This window comes from Hemiscyllium ocellatum, chromosome 43, assembly GCF_020745735.1.
Source record: "Hemiscyllium ocellatum isolate sHemOce1 chromosome 43, sHemOce1.pat.X.cur, whole genome shotgun sequence".
NCBI classification, from domain to species: domain Eukaryota; kingdom Metazoa; phylum Chordata; class Chondrichthyes; order Orectolobiformes; family Hemiscylliidae; genus Hemiscyllium; species Hemiscyllium ocellatum.
Window position 1 is genome coordinate 25,957,802 of NC_083443.1, and position 16,522 is coordinate 25,974,323.

At 43.0% G+C, this 16,522-nt stretch overlaps 1 protein-coding gene across 1 annotated transcript in view; it reads left to right on the plus strand.

Annotated features, from left to right (window-relative positions):
* The window catches only part of LOC132834919 (annexin A4-like), an 80,576-nt gene that overhangs the window by 59,053 nt on the left and 5,001 nt on the right, over positions 1-16,522 (plus strand). The window contains exons 10-13 of the mRNA XM_060854058.1: positions 1,729-1,785; positions 5,300-5,393; positions 7,045-7,140; positions 12,110-12,168. Coding sequence (XP_060710041.1) covers positions 1,729-1,785; positions 5,300-5,393; positions 7,045-7,140; positions 12,110-12,168 — 306 coding nt within the window. The remainder of the gene's footprint in view (positions 1-1,728; positions 1,786-5,299; positions 5,394-7,044; positions 7,141-12,109; positions 12,169-16,522) is intronic.

Genomic DNA, 16,522 nt, shown 5'->3' on the forward strand with positions numbered 1-16,522 from the left:
TCGATGAAAGTCTGTTGTAATTGTTAGACTGTCTGTAAGTCAATACCCTCAATTTCCTTCCCATTTTTCTATTCTCATCACCCTGCCGGCTAACGGGTTTGGATATCAAGATGTGTTTGTCATTCATTCCTATAGTCATTCGAAACATACCTTACTGATAACCTTGGTTAGAACCAATAAATTATGTTTCAAATATGATCAAGATTTGACTAAAGGCAAAGCTACTTTTCATCTGGACACGACCAAAATCCCCACCAATTTTGATCAGGTCCAGAACAATAACTCGATGTGCTGTGCAGAGGGGAGAACATTTAATGGTAAGGGTCAGGAGAGAGGTAGCAGGGATAATGGAGGAGTTCATGTACACCACAGTTAAAGAAAGACTTGCATTTGCAGAGCACCTTTTATGGCCTTCGGACAGCCTAATGTACTTCCCAGCCAATGACCAACCTTTTTAATTGCAGTCACTGTTGTAATGTGAGAATTGCAGCTGCAGCAAGTTCCCATAAATGACAGCACAAAAATGAACAAATAAATGACTAGCATTTTCAGGGATGCTAATTTAAGGAATAAATATTAGTCAGGGCACTGGGAAGAACCCCTGCTTCTGTTCTTCAAATTAGTGCTAGGGTGGCACGTTGGTTCAGTGGTTAGCGCTGCTGCCTCTGAGTGCCAGGGACCCAGGGTTCCATCCTGAAAATGTGGTTTCAGCTCTGATTTTCAGCTCTGATCTCCAGCGTCTGCAGTCCTCACTTTCATCCAGGGTTCCATTCCATCATTGGGTGACTCTGTGTGGAGTTTGCGTGTTCTCCCCATGACTCTGTGGGTTTCTGCTAGACACTCTGGTTTCTTCCTGCAGTCCAAAGGTGTGCAGGTTAGATGGATTGGCCATGTTAAATTACCCGGTAATGTCCAGGGATGTGCAGGTTAGCCATGGTAAATGCGAGACTAAGGGGATAGGTGAGGATGCTCTGCAAGGGTTTGGTGCAGACTCGATGCCTCTTTCTTCACTATTGGGATTCTATGATTCTATCTTTTGACATCTGCCTGGAAATTGGGGTGGATTGGTTTGACATCTCACCTCAAAGACAACACCTCTGACAGTGTGACACTCCCCCACTTGGAGTTTCATCCAAGGTTCCAGTGTTCGGCTCACAGCTGGAGTGGGATGTGAGCCCGTAACCTTCTGCCTTGAGGCAAGAGCTGGGCAAAGTTGACGACTGAGGAATGTAGTTGTACAAAGTGGAGGTTAAAGGTGAAAATTTAGAAAGCAGGGAGATACGGTCAGAGAGTCATTTTATAAGTGTGGGAGAGGGATTTGTGGAACTAACCACTTGCACCAGATCCTGTTTTTTTTAAATGTGATGTGTCAAAATGCTTGCACACACCCTGTCAAGTATTGCAGCATTGGAAACAGAAAATCTTCAAAGCAAGGTCAACCATCTCCCCATGGAGAGTTTACTTGGAATTATTGTCAGACCTGGCAATCTGCATTTGATTACTGGATTGGTCCCTCCAACAGTGTGTGCAGAATCACAGAAGTGTTATGGAGCAGAAGGAAACTATTCAGTCCTTTGGTGCCTGTGCTGAATCATTAAATGGGCAGAGTTAATGAGATCTGTGTAAGAAGCCTCCAGCTGTCAATGTCTATACCATATGCACGAATCAAAGTGACCTTGAGTTTATGTTTGCGTGACCATTGATCCTTCTTTTCCTCCTGATCTCCAGGGTAACCGAGATGAAACCCAAAATGTGGACATAACACTGGTTAAAAAGGATGCTCAGGTGAGTCAGAAAATACACTGCCATGCAAAAACTTTGCCAAGATTGTTATCGGAATGGGCAATGATGGAATTCTTGAAGCAGCCTGGAACCCAATGCAATGGCCCCGCACCCCTCCCCACCATTGTAGAACACTGACCTCTTGCAGTCTTGTACACTGTATCTATTTGTAGAAATGGTCTCTGTCACTCCAATCCTGTGTTTTTGAGCTTGTGTTCTCAAACCTGCAAGGTGACACACAACTTTGGTAAATGTCCCAGGGACAGTGTCATTGTCAAGTTTTATCAACGATGAAGTGACGCTGGTGGGGAAGAGGCAGAATAAGCATTCATTGCATTGAAATCCATGGGTTTTTGGAATCTGGAACCTTACTGACTGAGGAACAAATGTTGGTGCTGCCAATTCGAGAGTTCAAGACGTATAGATTTTCTTACTTGTATCAAGAGACCGTGAACTGCTCAAGAAGCAAGGCTGGGCAACCTACCTCAAAGTGGATTCAGTACAGATGATCAGTTGTAATGATCAGCCAAACTTGCATGTCTTGAAGCCAAGTGTTGGTATCCTTGACATGGAAGCATTGGACATTGGCAAAGAGTGGTTTATTCCCAGTTCTTCCTCAACTTGGTCAAACAGTTCAAATCTATCTCAAAAAGGAGATGAATAATTATTTTTGACTTCTGGAATACAGAGCAAGTGCAGCATTTGTCATGTCAATGTTGGAAGACCTCAATCTGCATCTGTTCAGGCTTCACTGTCCTTTACTGAACAATAGTTATCTGTTGATGACGTTGGGCTTAGTTTGTATCAATTTAATTATTTTGCTTTAAACCATCTTGAGGACACCTTTACTTTAGCAGAATGTACTGTGTTCTGGATATTCCCAGTGTTTGCAAATGTATGTATAAAATATTGATATCATTAATGCTGAGGGCATGGAGCTCACTGAAGATGACAAAATGGGGGGAAAGCAGGGAGTCGATTACAGATTAATTGCTGCTGTTGAGGAAGTTTGGGATTGGCTTGGTGTAGCAAATTGATGAACAGCCCTTAAAATTCCCTCGCTGGGCACTTGACACTCGAATGACTACTTTTGGCCCTGGTCTCAAGCTAAGATAAATCCATAGCAACAACAGGAATCTATTGTAGTGTTATATATACAACAGTGCTGCCATTGTAAAATGACAGAGCCTCCCTTACCGTGAGATGTCAGCTCGCAATAATTTCACTAGCTTGAACTGTTCAAGTAGTTGGATGAGTTCGTTAAAAAGTCCAATCTAGCAAACTGTCTTTAATCAGAAACTGCTTTGTATTTTCTTCAATTGCCATTCAAAGCAATAATTAACGCAAAGCAAATTTTAATTAAAAATCTCACAACACCAGGCTATAGTCCAACAGGTTTGAACTATAACCTGGTGTTGTGTGATCTTTAACTTTGTACACCCCAGTCCAACACCAGCATCTCCAAATCAAATTTTAATTGGCACACTGCCAAACTAGACTTTTGGCTGCTATCAGAGTCTATTTAGTGTTAATAATAGTTGCAGCTTCAAGTCCATTTTAAGTCTGATTGCTGATGGAGAAAGTCGTCATTGGCTGTAGTGATGTTTGTCTGTAACATTTAAAAACTTTCTGTATGTCTTATCGAAACTGTTGGCGTCCCGCAGCACGAAGAATGAGACCAAAATGCACAGCACACATTCTCGATACTTGACTAACCTCCAGGGCTAAAGCAAGTCTTGAAACAGGAAGTGTGGCAGAGATTCAAGTCTGACACTCCCATTTTAAGAATGTTGCCAGTGCTTCAGATCCAAGTTTGGTTTCTCAAATTGGAGTTTATTCCACCCACAGCTTTAATTCTGGGCTGGCGAGAGACTTTTCCAGAAACTGCAGCTATATTTCGTAGTCCAGGCTAAAGTAAACTAATTTTTTTTTAAAACAAAAAAAAACGGGGAGAGCTTAGTTTAAATAAGAGATTTTAGGCAGATTAATAAGAAAAAAACAAGTTGAGTGTCAGTCCAAAGTTTTCCTGTTAAATGTGAAGTAAAATCACACCCCAGATTTTGGAGATATTTTTCTTCTCCCTGGATGTAAGATTGAATGCTTTCATTAATGAGTTAGTGATCCAAAGAATGTTGCAAGTTGCACTTTTATATTATGTTCACTGAGCCACGTTTGTTCATATATATTGTAAAATCTGCACCGACGCCCTGCATCTTTCATCACTGTTGGTCTGGAGTTGCTCTGATGTTGACGAATGTGATTAGACTCCCTGATGAGAATTCATGGTGCCATCCCTGATCTTTACTGCCCATCCCCATTGCCCTTTAGTTTGGTGCAGCTTTGTAATGAGGCAACAGCACTTGTGTGGCACTTGAGGTGGATGTGAACCATAATTATTTTTGTCTGTATTTGTTCACAGGCTATAAGTTTCTCTGGCTGGGACAACTCAGGACAGTTCAGAGTCAACCACATTGCTGTGGGTCTAGAGTCACATGTAGGGCAATCCAGGTGACTCAGTTGGCTGAACGAATGGCTGTTTTGTGATATAGAGTGAAGCCAACAGCGCAGGTTCAATTGCCACACTGGTTGAGGTTACCATGAAGGACTCTCCTTCTCGATCTCTCCTGTCACGGGTGATACGGTGGCTCAGTGGTTAGCACTGCAGCCTCAGAGCGCCAGGGCACCCTGGGTTTAATTCCGGCCTCTGGTAATTGTCTGTGTGGAGTTTGCACTTTCTCCCCGTGACTGCGTGGGTTTCCTCCGGGTGCTCCGGTTTCCTCCCACAGCCCAAAGGATGTGCAGGTTAGATGGATTGGTCTGTTAAATTGTCTAGGGATATGCAGGGTAGGTGGACCATGGGAAATGCAGGATTACGGGGATGGCATGGGTCTGGGTGGGATGCTGTTCGGAGAGTCGATGGACTGAATGGCCTGCTTGCACACTGTACGGATTCTCTGATTCTCATTTGAGGCGTGGTGACCCTCAGGTTAAACTTGCCGCCAGTCATCTCTCTCTCTCTCTCTCTCTCTCCCCCTGATGAGAGTGTCTTACATTCCTGTGGGATTACCTTGACTTTTTAGACCAGTGAAGGAAGATTTTTTTCCATAAAAGTATTAGTAAAAGAGATGGATTTTTACAACAACCAACAGTGGTTACATAGTCACCCTTTGAGTAGTTTTTATCACAGATTTAATTGAATTCAAATGTCATCACTGGCCATAGTGGGACTCAATCTCCAGGCCATGTCGCCATAACATAAGTTCTAGATGACAGTGACAGTATCAGAATGGCACCGTCTATCCCTAATGTATTCAGGAAGGAAACCTCCTACCATTGAGAACAACTGGTTAACTTCATTTTGTGTCTGATGTAACATTTATCTCTGGTAAGTAACATGCTTATCAACAAGATGGACAGACTAATGTCATTTATTGAAATGAATCATTACTCAGAAGGCAAGATTTTCACACTGAAGTAGTCCATTGCTTCTAATAGAATTTTCTCCTCCTATCTTCAGGATTTATATAATGCAGGAGAAGGTCGTATGGGAACTGATGAGTCAAAGTTTAATGCCATCCTGTGTTCAAGGAACAGAGCCCACCTGAAAGCAGGTAATTGCATGTTCCTGAATTACAAAATTTCTTTTTGAAGACTGGTCAAAACTAAAGGGTATTGTGAATTCTCAGTAAATCCTCAGGCAGTCCAATTGTTTGGATTGTATTAGTTGCTCTCCGTTGTCTGGGTGAATTGATAACTTGAGCCACCTCAAGTTGAGCTGATTACTCATAAGAACATAATAGAGGAGGAGAAGCCGATATTTTGACTCTGCTATTCCATGAGATTATGACTGAACTTCTAGCTCCATGCCATTTTTTTCACCCTTATCCCTTCCTGAGTAATCAAATATGCTATAGATGGAGCACCCATAACCCTTCAGGATGAAGAATTCAGATTTGAAGAAATTTCTCCTCATCTCAGTCCAAATAAATAAGATTTGGAGATGCTGGTGTTGGACTGGGGTGTACAAAGTTAAAAATCACATAACACCAGGTTATAGTCCAACAGGTTTATTTGGAAGCACATTAGCTTTTGGAGTGATGCTCCTTCATCAGGTGATAGTGGAGGGCTTGATCGTAACACAGAATTTATAGCAAAAATTTACAGTGTGATGTAACAGAAATTATACATTGAAAAATTGATTGTCTGTTAAGCCTTTCATCTGTTAGAATACAGTGATAGTTTCACTTCTTTCATGTGTAAATCACAAAACCCTTCTTTTTAAAGTTGCATTTTCGGGTTAGCTGTTAACAATGGTGATAGCTAGACAATATGTTGAAGGTGTTAGCCCCCTGTGTTCTCTGTCTATGCCATGATGTTTAGATTGATTCTAATCTAAAAAGTGAGATAACAGAGTTTTACATAAATTCATGCAGTTTTTGAGCTCAGAGTTCTACGTGAATGCATGCAGTTCTTGAGCAAAGTACAATGTAACCCTGTAAGTACAAATTCACCCCACAAAATGTGTGTATGTGGGTCTTTGTCAATGTGTGTGTGTCTGTCTGGGTTGGGGATTGTGAGTGTGAGAAAGTGTATGTGTGTGTGTGTAGTGAGTGCAGAGTGTCTTAAGTCTGTGACAGGGTGCATGTGTGAGTGTGGGAGTGTGTGTGTCTAAGGGTGTGTGTGGATGTCTGTGTGTGCGTCTTTGTGTATGTGTGTATAGGAGTAAATGATCAACACACCTCTGGTCAGGACTGATCGTCACCTAATGTGTATGCTGCAGTGTATCTTGTAAATGCAATATACAGCAGAAGTAATGTGTACCATCTACAAAGTTCACTGCTGTAACTCACCAAGATTCCTCCAACAATACCTTCCAAAGCCACAAACTCTGTCACTTAAAAGGACAATGGAAACAGATACATGGGAACACCATCACCTGCAAGTTCTCCTCCACTTTACTCACCATTCTGACTTGAAAATACATCACCTTTCCTTCAGTGTTGCTGGGTTAAAATCCTGGAATTCGCTCCCTAAGGGCATTGAAGTGCAACCCACCACCATCTTATCTAGGGCAATTAGGGATGGGTCATAAATGTTGGCCCAATCAGCAATACCCATGGCCCAAAAACAAATAAAATAAAATTCTCCCAGAATCTTTTGGATTTTAGGTTATGTATCATCTTAGTTATGAAAATCTATTGATTTCTAGCAATAGAATACCGAAACATTTTAAGGTTAAAAGCTCTGTATTTTTAATTTCAGTGTTTGAGGAGTATCGACAGGTTTGTAAATATGATATTGAAAAGACCATCAGCCGGGAGATGTCTGGGAACCTGGAGCGAGGCATGTTGGCAGTAGGTGAGTTCAACCTCTGATAATATTGATGCAAATACAAATATTGCCACACTAGCAGAGTACTATATTCTCTTGATGTACTCTTATAATTTAATCAGATTGGTTAAGTAAAGAAGGAAGATCTTCAACAACTGGATTATGTCATTATCTTTTCACAGTTTGGAAATGTTGCCATTTTAATTTGGGAGGACAAAAGGGCTTAATTGCAGAATGCTGTGTTTTGTCCAGCTGCTTTTTCCCAAAGTCTATCACAAAAGGAAATGACGCATCAGTGTGTGGAAACTGCTACAGTAACGTTGAAGGAGTGAGGTGGAACTTTGCAATTGATCTGTCAGAGCTTCCTGAGTGCAGTCAGTAATAGTACAAGCATCTGAAAGAAGATACAATGTTTTCCATGTTAGAGGGATATCTCAGTGCCCTCCATACTGCCCAGGAATTACTTATCAAATTATATAGGCAATTACGGCAGTCAGTTTGTACACCGCAAGGTCACTCAATAAGGAATGATAAATGACTGAGTGATCTGTTAAGGTATAAATATTGACTGAGGCATATGGACTTAGATGACAGATCAGCTGTGATCTCTCAGAAAGACACAACAGCTTGAGGGGCTATGTGACCTCTTGCTATTACTAGGTCTCCAAGACACATTCCCAGCTCTCTTTCAAATAGCAACCTAGGACTTGTTGAAATGACAAACATCGCTGACCAGGCAGCATTCCCTTAGTGTTGCACTGAAGGTAAACCTGGCTAATAGGCTCATGTCCTTGAAACCCTGAGGTTCAGAGGTGAGACCCTGTCTCTGATTCAAGCTGCCACATGTAGAAACACAGTCAGAAATGTTCCATTTCATTCATAAGAGAGATCCAAGCAAAAGTATGAGGTGGGAGTGGCTTCTATTTTTGAAAAGGGTGACAAAGACTCCATAGGAGAAAGTGAGGTCTGCAGATGCTGGAGATCAGAGCTGAAAATGTGTTGCTGGAAAAGCGCAGCAGGTCAGGCAGCATCCAAGGAGTAGGAGAATCGACGTTTCGGGCATGAGCCCTTCTTCAGGAATCCATAATCTGGATTTTAAAATGGACGGTATGGATTGGAGAAATCATTTTTCTGGATAAAGGAGGGGAAAGTTAAGGCGAGAGCAGAGAAATGTTATGTATCGATTCACAGGTAATGTTTTTTTCCCTCGTGTATTTCATTCTCTGATGCTTTCTGGATTCTCAGTGTGTGGATTAGTGCAGCAAAGGTTGGTGTTGGTTTTTGTGCATGTCTTCATTGTATGTGTGTGTGTCCGTGTGAGTGCACACAGCAGGCAGCTGGAAAGGGTGATTTCTCCCAATGAAACAGTATTTCCCACATATAGCACTTGGGCAGTAACTTTTCGATGAAATACAATGAGTGTGCCTTGGTTTGTACTGTCTGGGCAAAACTCTCTGCCAACACAACTGTAGAATTCTACTGCCTCAGCCTGAATTACCTGAGTTACAGACGTATTGTCACACGAAAGTCGATCCCTCTTACTCTCTGCTGAAAACCAGTGCTTTCTCGCGGATTTCCCACTGTTTGTCTTCCCCTGTTGAAGTGGTGTTTTAATAATCTCATTCCAGGTAGCTTTTCTGATTTGGTCTTCACCCTTTCAGCTGCTTGTGTTTTATATTCTGAGTCTCTGATCTGTGCCCGAGTCCTTGGCCCTTGATTTCACTGGACAGATTCCATCTGAGTATTTGTAAACCAGGTTGCCTGAGCCAACACTCTGCTGAAAGAGCTAAAGATTGTTGTCGGTGTTTGCATGCATGAATTAAACACAATAAATCTAGCAATAAATTAGCCGCTCTGTTATACTAGCAGGGGAAGGACTTTGACATGAAGTGTTTGTGAAATGACACTACCACTGGTACTTGGCAATCCTAGTTTCTATTCTAGTGTAAGGTTTGGAATGTGTACTGAAAACAAAAATGCTGGAGATGGCAGCGGGTCGGGCAGCATCCGTGGAGAGAGGGCAGGCCAACGTTTTGAGTCTAGATGATGCTTCATCAGAGCAGAATGTTTGAAACGTACAGTCGTTTGTTGTCAGCGTGTATTGCCATATCTTGGAATATGACAGGAGGCCTGTGACATTTTAGCTTTGCTGTCAGAGTTCTGCTTCGTTCAGCTATTGTTTTCAGTTTATCTCACTCTTGACTTGCCGATGAGGAGTCCCACTTCACACAGGGAGTGGAGCCAAAGCAGCCAGCATTGATTTTGAATTGGTGGCTGGATGAAAGAGAAGGGGCCAGAGGGATTTTGAAGCAGTGATTTTAGTTGGAATAAGCCACGAGTTAGTCCTAGAAGGATCATTTGGACCAAATGGCCAGTTTGTGTACTGTATGTCCCATGTAACTCCATGTACTCACTGTAGCAAGCAGCTTAAGTAAGTGGACAGAATGAAACTAATTTTATATTGGGGTAATGGAATTGTCTGTGGTGCTGGACCCAGTATTCTTCTGTCCATTCTGCTCCCCTTTAACACAGTATTCCCTGACCAGACATATTGCACCATCTAGTGGTATGCCCTAAAACTACACTATTTTGAACCAATCAGAAGTTTCTGGCAGCTCCTCTGTGCAGAAACCCATTAAACTCCCATCAAAATACAGCTGCTTTACTGACTGCATTGAATTATTTAGATACCCGGGATGTTTTACTTTAGATTATCCTTGGCATATTAGTTTTTTTTTTAAACTGCTCTTTTTCCTGACTCTGCCCTCCTGCCGTCCACCCTTCTTCATAAAATAAAATTTTGCATTTATATAGCATCCTTCACAACCTCAAGGTGTCTCTAAGTATTCTATAGCCAGTGGGTACATTTCATATTGTGTTTATTATTGACAGTGGAAAGGTGTCTGCCAGTCTGTGCACTGCAAAATGCTCTGAACAGCAATGTAGTAATCACCAGTGGATTTGTTTTTGGGTGTTTCTGATTTCCCACATTGTGGTGTTTGCTTTAGACTAGTGGCACTTCCGGGGTGGGGTTTAAATGCATACACCTAGAGTCAGAATGTTGTGTTCCTAGACAGGATAGTTGCTGCATCTTGAGCTCTCACATTTGACCCAGGCAGAATGCTCCATGGTAGACAGGCAGGAGGCTGGAAGAACACAACAAGCCAGGCACCTTCAGGAGGTGCAGAAGTCAATGTTTCGGGTGTAACCCTTTTTAGGGTGAGAGGGGGGAAATTTAAAAGGGACCTCCGTGGCTACTTTTTCACGCGGAGGGTAGTGCATATATGAAATGTGCTGCCAGAGGAAGTGGTGGCGGCTGGTACAATAACAAAATTTAAAACGCAATGGATGGATATATGAATAGGAACAGCTTAAAGCGATATGGGCCAAATGTTGGCAGATTATGGAACTTGTGCAAACAGGAATATGGGGAAAGGGGAGGGTGGAGGTGGCTGAATGTGCATCTGACAAAGAGACCTTTGCAGTTGGGGAGATACCCAGTGAATCAGCAAGATCTTGAGAGAGGAAACCAGAGTATAGGAGTATGAAGGCTAAAGGCTTTATCAATTCAAGGGAAAGCTAGGGGCAGCTCCAGTAGAACTGAGTTACCCACACAAGGATGTAAAGCTGGGGGACAGTGACGGAATGTGTAAATGAGGTGTCTGGTAAATCTTTTTGTAGGCGTAGTTTTTAATTGATCCCTCCATGAGATGCGCGTTTATTGCCCATCTGTAATAGCCCTCGGAAGATGATGGTGAGCTGATGCTGATAGAAAAGAAAATCAGACCCACCAAGAGGAATGGCAGGTTTAGCATAAAGAGCTCTTGCCAGGTTGAGACTGGCAACAGAGTATATGTGAGGAATCATGGAGTATGACTATAGGACTCTGAGTGCAGCACTATGATATGTTACAGTTTCCAGTTCTCAAGCACCAGTTGAATCCCCTCAGTACTGACCAAGGGTTCAGTTTTCTCTCAAAGTACTTGTGGAGCTTGCCAATCGACATAGAATTTGTTCAAGAATTCTCCACACTTTTTGTCTGAATATATGACCTCTGTATTTTTCAGTCTGTACCTCTTTTAGAGGGTTGCATGATGGCTCAGTGGTTAGCACTGCTGCCTCACAGTACCAGGGACCTAGGGTTTGATTCCACCCTTAGGTGACTATCTGTGTGGAGTTTGCACATTCTCCTCGTGTCTGCGTGGGTTTCCTCTGGGTGCTGCAGTTTCTTTCCACGGTCCAAAGATATGCAGGTTAGGGTGAATTGGTCATGCTAAATTGCCCATTGTGTTCAGGGAAATATAGGCTAGGTGGATTAACCATGGGAAATGCAAGGTTACAGGGAGAGAGGTGGGGGTTGGGAGCGGATCTGAGCAGGATGCTGTTCAGAGAATCAATGTGGACTCGATGGGCCGAATGGTCTGCTTCCACACAGCAGGGATTCTGTGATTCTAGAGCTGGACATTGCATTGATTGAAGCATATAAGATTCTAAGGGGCATTGGCAGGAAAGAAATGGAAAGTGTTTTTCAGAGAATTTAGATCTAGGAGTTCACTGGTTTTTTAAACAAAAAATCAGCAATTGCCCATTTGAAACATAGGTTTAGGTGAATTTTTTTGACTGTTGTGTGCCTTTTATAACATAATTCCTGAAAAGGTGCTGGGAAGCAGAGTTGGTAAATACCTTTCAAGGCAGCGATAGATTTATATTTAAAAAAGGGATAAAAGTCATTTAGGTAGAAATACAGAATTGATCTGCTATGATCCGATTAAATAGTACAGCAGGCGCAAAGGGCTGATTGGCCAACTCCTGTTCCTTGTTGTATTGCCATCAATGGTTGACATTGTGGACAAGATCATTCACTTTTGCTGCTGAGAGTCTTTGGTTTCTTCATTCGATTTTGTGTGTGTGTGTGTGTGTGTGTGTGTGTGTGTGTGTGTGTGTGATGATCTATGTATTGACAAAGACTAACATACCACTAATGTCCATTTCACAGTGAAATGTCTGAGAAATACCCCGGCCTTTTATGCTGAAAGACTCTACAAGTCAATGAAGGTAAAGCTTACTGTCATTACATAGCTTGCTTTGCTAGATCAGCTCCTGTTTATACCCAAACAATACTCCTTGCTTACTCCCTCCTGGGCTGATACAACTGATTCTCCCTTCTAAAGCTGTTTGCTGTATTAGAGTGTATTCTTTCACCCTTCCTCTCCAAAGTTGACAAAGCTCTCTTTAAGGAGAAAGTAAGGACTGCAGATGCTGGAGTGTCAGAGTCAAAAAGGTGTGGAGCTGGAAAAGTACAGCAGGTCAGGCAGCATCTGAGGAGCAGGAGAGTTGATGTTTCGGCTATAAGCCCTACATCAGCAATGTGGAGGGGGTTGGTGAAATTTTCCTGGTAATTCTGTGCTGAATCTAGCTGGGGTTTGATATGGTGAATTGTACCAATTGCCTCAGTCTGTTGTAATGGTGGACCACGTTGCTTATTTGAATGTAGGTTTGCTCGCTGAGCTGGAAGGTTTGGTTTCAGATGTTTCGTCACTATACTAGGTAACATCATCAGTGAACCTCCAGATGAAGCACTTGTAGTATGGCCTGCTTTTTATTTGTGTGTTTAGGTTTCCTTGCGTTGGTGATGCCATTTCCTGAAGTGATGTCATTTCTGGTTGTTTTTCTCAGGGGGTGGTAAATGGGATTCAAGTCAATGTGTTTGTTGATAGAGTTCCGGTTGGAATGCCATGATTCTAGGAATTCTTGTGCGTGTCTCTGTTTGGCTTGTCCTAGGATGGATGTGCTGTCCCAGTCAAAATGGTGTCCTTCCTCATCTGTATGTAAAGATACTAATGAGAATGGATTTTGTCTTTTTGTGGCTTGTTGATGTTCATGTACCCTGGTGGCTAATTTTATGCCCATTTGTCCAATTGCCCATCAACTAGCCACAAAAAGACATGACTCACTCTCACTAGTATCCTTATATACAGATGAGGAAGGACACCACTTTGACTGGGACACCACATCAATCAAGCCAAACAGACATGCACAAGAATTCCTAGGAGCATGTCATTCCAACCATAACTCTATCAACAAACACATTGATTGGGATTCCCCGTGAGAAAAAGAACAGGAAATCAACATCACCGCAGGAAATTACATCACCAACCCAAGGAAACCTAAACACATAAATAAAAAGTGGGCCACACCACCCGCTTCCCACTTTGGCGGGAACTCACTGATGATGTTACCTAGATGGGGATGAAATGTCTGAAAATGAACCTTCCAGCTCAGCGAGCAAACCTACATCCAGATCCTCAACCTGAGCTACAAATCTTCGCAAAGCTTGCTTATTTCGAATTGTGGTCTCATGGTGGTGAAGGAGTGTGTGAACCTTAGTGTGATCAGCATTGAAGCTGTGTTAGGCTGCTGACCTCCTGTGCAGAGTAGAAGCTGTCTGCTTTGCTACACAAGGAAGAACAGAGATAAAGTAGCTACCAAGTCTCTCTGCTTTAGCACGTCTCACAACCAGTTTCAACATGGATGCAACAAGGTCTGTAAAGCAGAGTGATGGTCTACCCTTACAACCAGAGAAGGTGCTTGGACCAAGGGTTCTTGAAGTTAGGGTGAGAAAAGATCTAGAAAGCCAGGGGGTAAATAAATATCTTTCAAAAAATTAGGGTGGCACGGTGGCTCAGTGGTTAGCACTGCTGTCTCACACTACCAGGGTCCCAGGTTCAATTCTAGCCTCAGGGTGACTGTCTATGTGGAGTTTGCACATTCTCCCCGTGTCTGCGTGTGTTTCCTCCGGGTGCTCCAGTTTCCTCCCACAGTCCAAAGATGTGCAGGTCAGGTGAATTGGCCATGCTAAATTGCCCATAGTGTTAGGTGCATTAGCCAGAGGGAAATGGGTCTGAGTTGGTTACTCTTCAGAGGGTTGGTGTGGACTGGTTGGGCCGAAGGCCTGTTTCCACACTGTAGGGAATCTAATCAATCAACAAATTATGCATCTTTTGAGATGAGAACTGTGTTGAATAGAAAATGTCTCCTCTCGTAGCATCATCTTGGGTACAAATCTTAGATACAAAAGAAGAATAAAGAAGATTGGTCATTGGTTAGGCCACTTGGAAAACTGCATACAATTCCTGGTCTCCCTCCTATTGGAAGGATGTTGTGAAACTTGAAAGGGTTGAGAAAAGATTTACAAGGATGTTGCCAAGGTTGGAGGGTTTGAGTTATAGAGAGAGGCTGAATAGGCTGGGATTGTTTTCCCTGGAGTGTCAGAAGCTGAGGGGTGGCCTTATAGAGGTTTATTAAATCATGAGAGGCGTGGATAGGGTAAATAGACAAGGTCTTTCCCTGGTGTGGGGGACTCCAGAATTAGAGGGCACAGGTTCAGGGTGAGAGGGTAAAAATATAAAAGAGACCTCAGGGGCAACATTTTAACACAGAGGGTGGTGTGTATGTATGGAATGAGCTGCCAGAGGAAATGGTGGTGGCTAATACAATTACAACATTTAAAAGGCATCTGGATAGGTACATGAACAGGAAAGGTATAGAGGGATATGGGCCAAATGCTGGCAAATGGGACTAGGTTAGTTTAGGATATCTGGTCGGCATGGATGAGTTGGACCGAAGGGTCTGTTTCCGTGCTGTACATCTGTATGACTATATTACGATAAGTTGCATTACCTTGCAGTGATTAATAGAATAAATTAGAAATAAGACATGGTTAAAAAGATAAATATTACAGCCAGATAAACAGCTTGCAGATAAACATTACATTGAAGTACCTCAGCTCAGGGACTCCCACACTTTAAAGCCGCTGACTGCCTGCAACAGAACCCCAGTCCAAATAACCATCCTCGCTCCAGCCTGCTCTGCTCCACATTCCAGCCCACTCCGCTCCACGCTCCTGCCCTCTCCACTCTGATTTTCAGCCGCTCTGCTCCAGCTCTTAGCCTCTCCAGGTTAAGTTTTCTTATGAGAAGAAAAACACTTTCAAGTCTTTTTTTAGATTAGATTACTTACAGTGTGGAAACAGGCCCTTCGGCCCAACAAGTCCACACCGACCCGCCGAAGCGCAACCCACCCATACCCCTACATTTACCCCCCTTTTACCTAACACTACGGGCAATTTATCCTGGCCAATTCACCTGACCCGCACATCTTTGGACTGTGGGAGGAAACCGGAGCACCCGGAGGAAACCCACGCAGACACGGGGAGAACGTGCAAACTCCACACAGTCTGTCGCCTGAGTCGGGAATTGAACCCGGGTCTCCATCATTATGGGCGGCACGGTGGCACAGTGGTTAGCACTGCTGCCTCACAGCGCCTGGAGACCCGGGTTCAATTCCCGACTCAGGCGACTGACTGTGTGGAGTTTGCACGTTCTCCCCGTGTCTGCGTGGGTTTCCTCCGGGTGCTCCGGTTTCCTCCCACAGTCCAAAGATGTGCTCAGGTGAATTGGCCAGGATAAATTGCCCGTAGTGTTAGGTAAAAGGGGGGTAAATGTAGGGGTATGGGTGGGTTGCGCTTCGGCAGGTCGGTGTGGACTTGTTGGGCCGAAGGGCCTGTTTCCACACTGTAAGTAATCTAATCTAATCTTAGAGGAGGAAAAGGGTGAAGAGAACGTGGAAGGATTGACATGTCCTGGGCTGAGGAGCCAGGTCGCTGCCTAATCTATCAATGCCATCTTGAAGCTCCTTGTCTTGCCCACATCAGGACAATGTTTTGAGGAGGGCAAGCTGAAAAGCTTTGACAAAATGGATGCTTTTGTTTTGTGACACTCAGGATCTGTATCACCAAACAATTTATTTTTATGCAGTTTCTTAACTCCCATTTGAAATTCAGACTCCTGGAAACCCTGTATTCCCCTAACCCAGACCAACTATATTGCTCCCATTCATTTTGTGTCACCAGCGGCAGTCAAGCCAACTAGGTTCCGAATTTTGAAATTCCCTCCTGAGTTAGTGACCAAGCAATAGAAAGAGTTTTGTCCCCAATTTACTTGAGCAATTGCAATGTGCAAAAAAATGAGTTACTTTTTTGAGTGGAAATTATCTGTCAGAACTAATGCTAGAAGATAAACAACACAGGTTTTCACAGTGGCCGCAGGAAGAGGGACGGGTGAGAAAAACATGTCGAAATATTTAAGGTGAAGATATTTTTTTCTGTATGCACCCAGTTTTTATTTCCCAGAGAATGAATATTACATTTTCCTTTCCCTTGCGTGTTTTATGCCAGCGATTCAGAGTGAATCCGTTTGTAATTAGAACTTTATGGAATTTAATAAAGAAAATAATGAAAGCACATCACAGGTTTTGGTACAATATTTAAAAAAAACAACAAAAGGTTTTTGATCCATCTCTGCTTCTGTCTCCTCAATAGAGCTTGGGTAGTGTATTACTATTACTCATT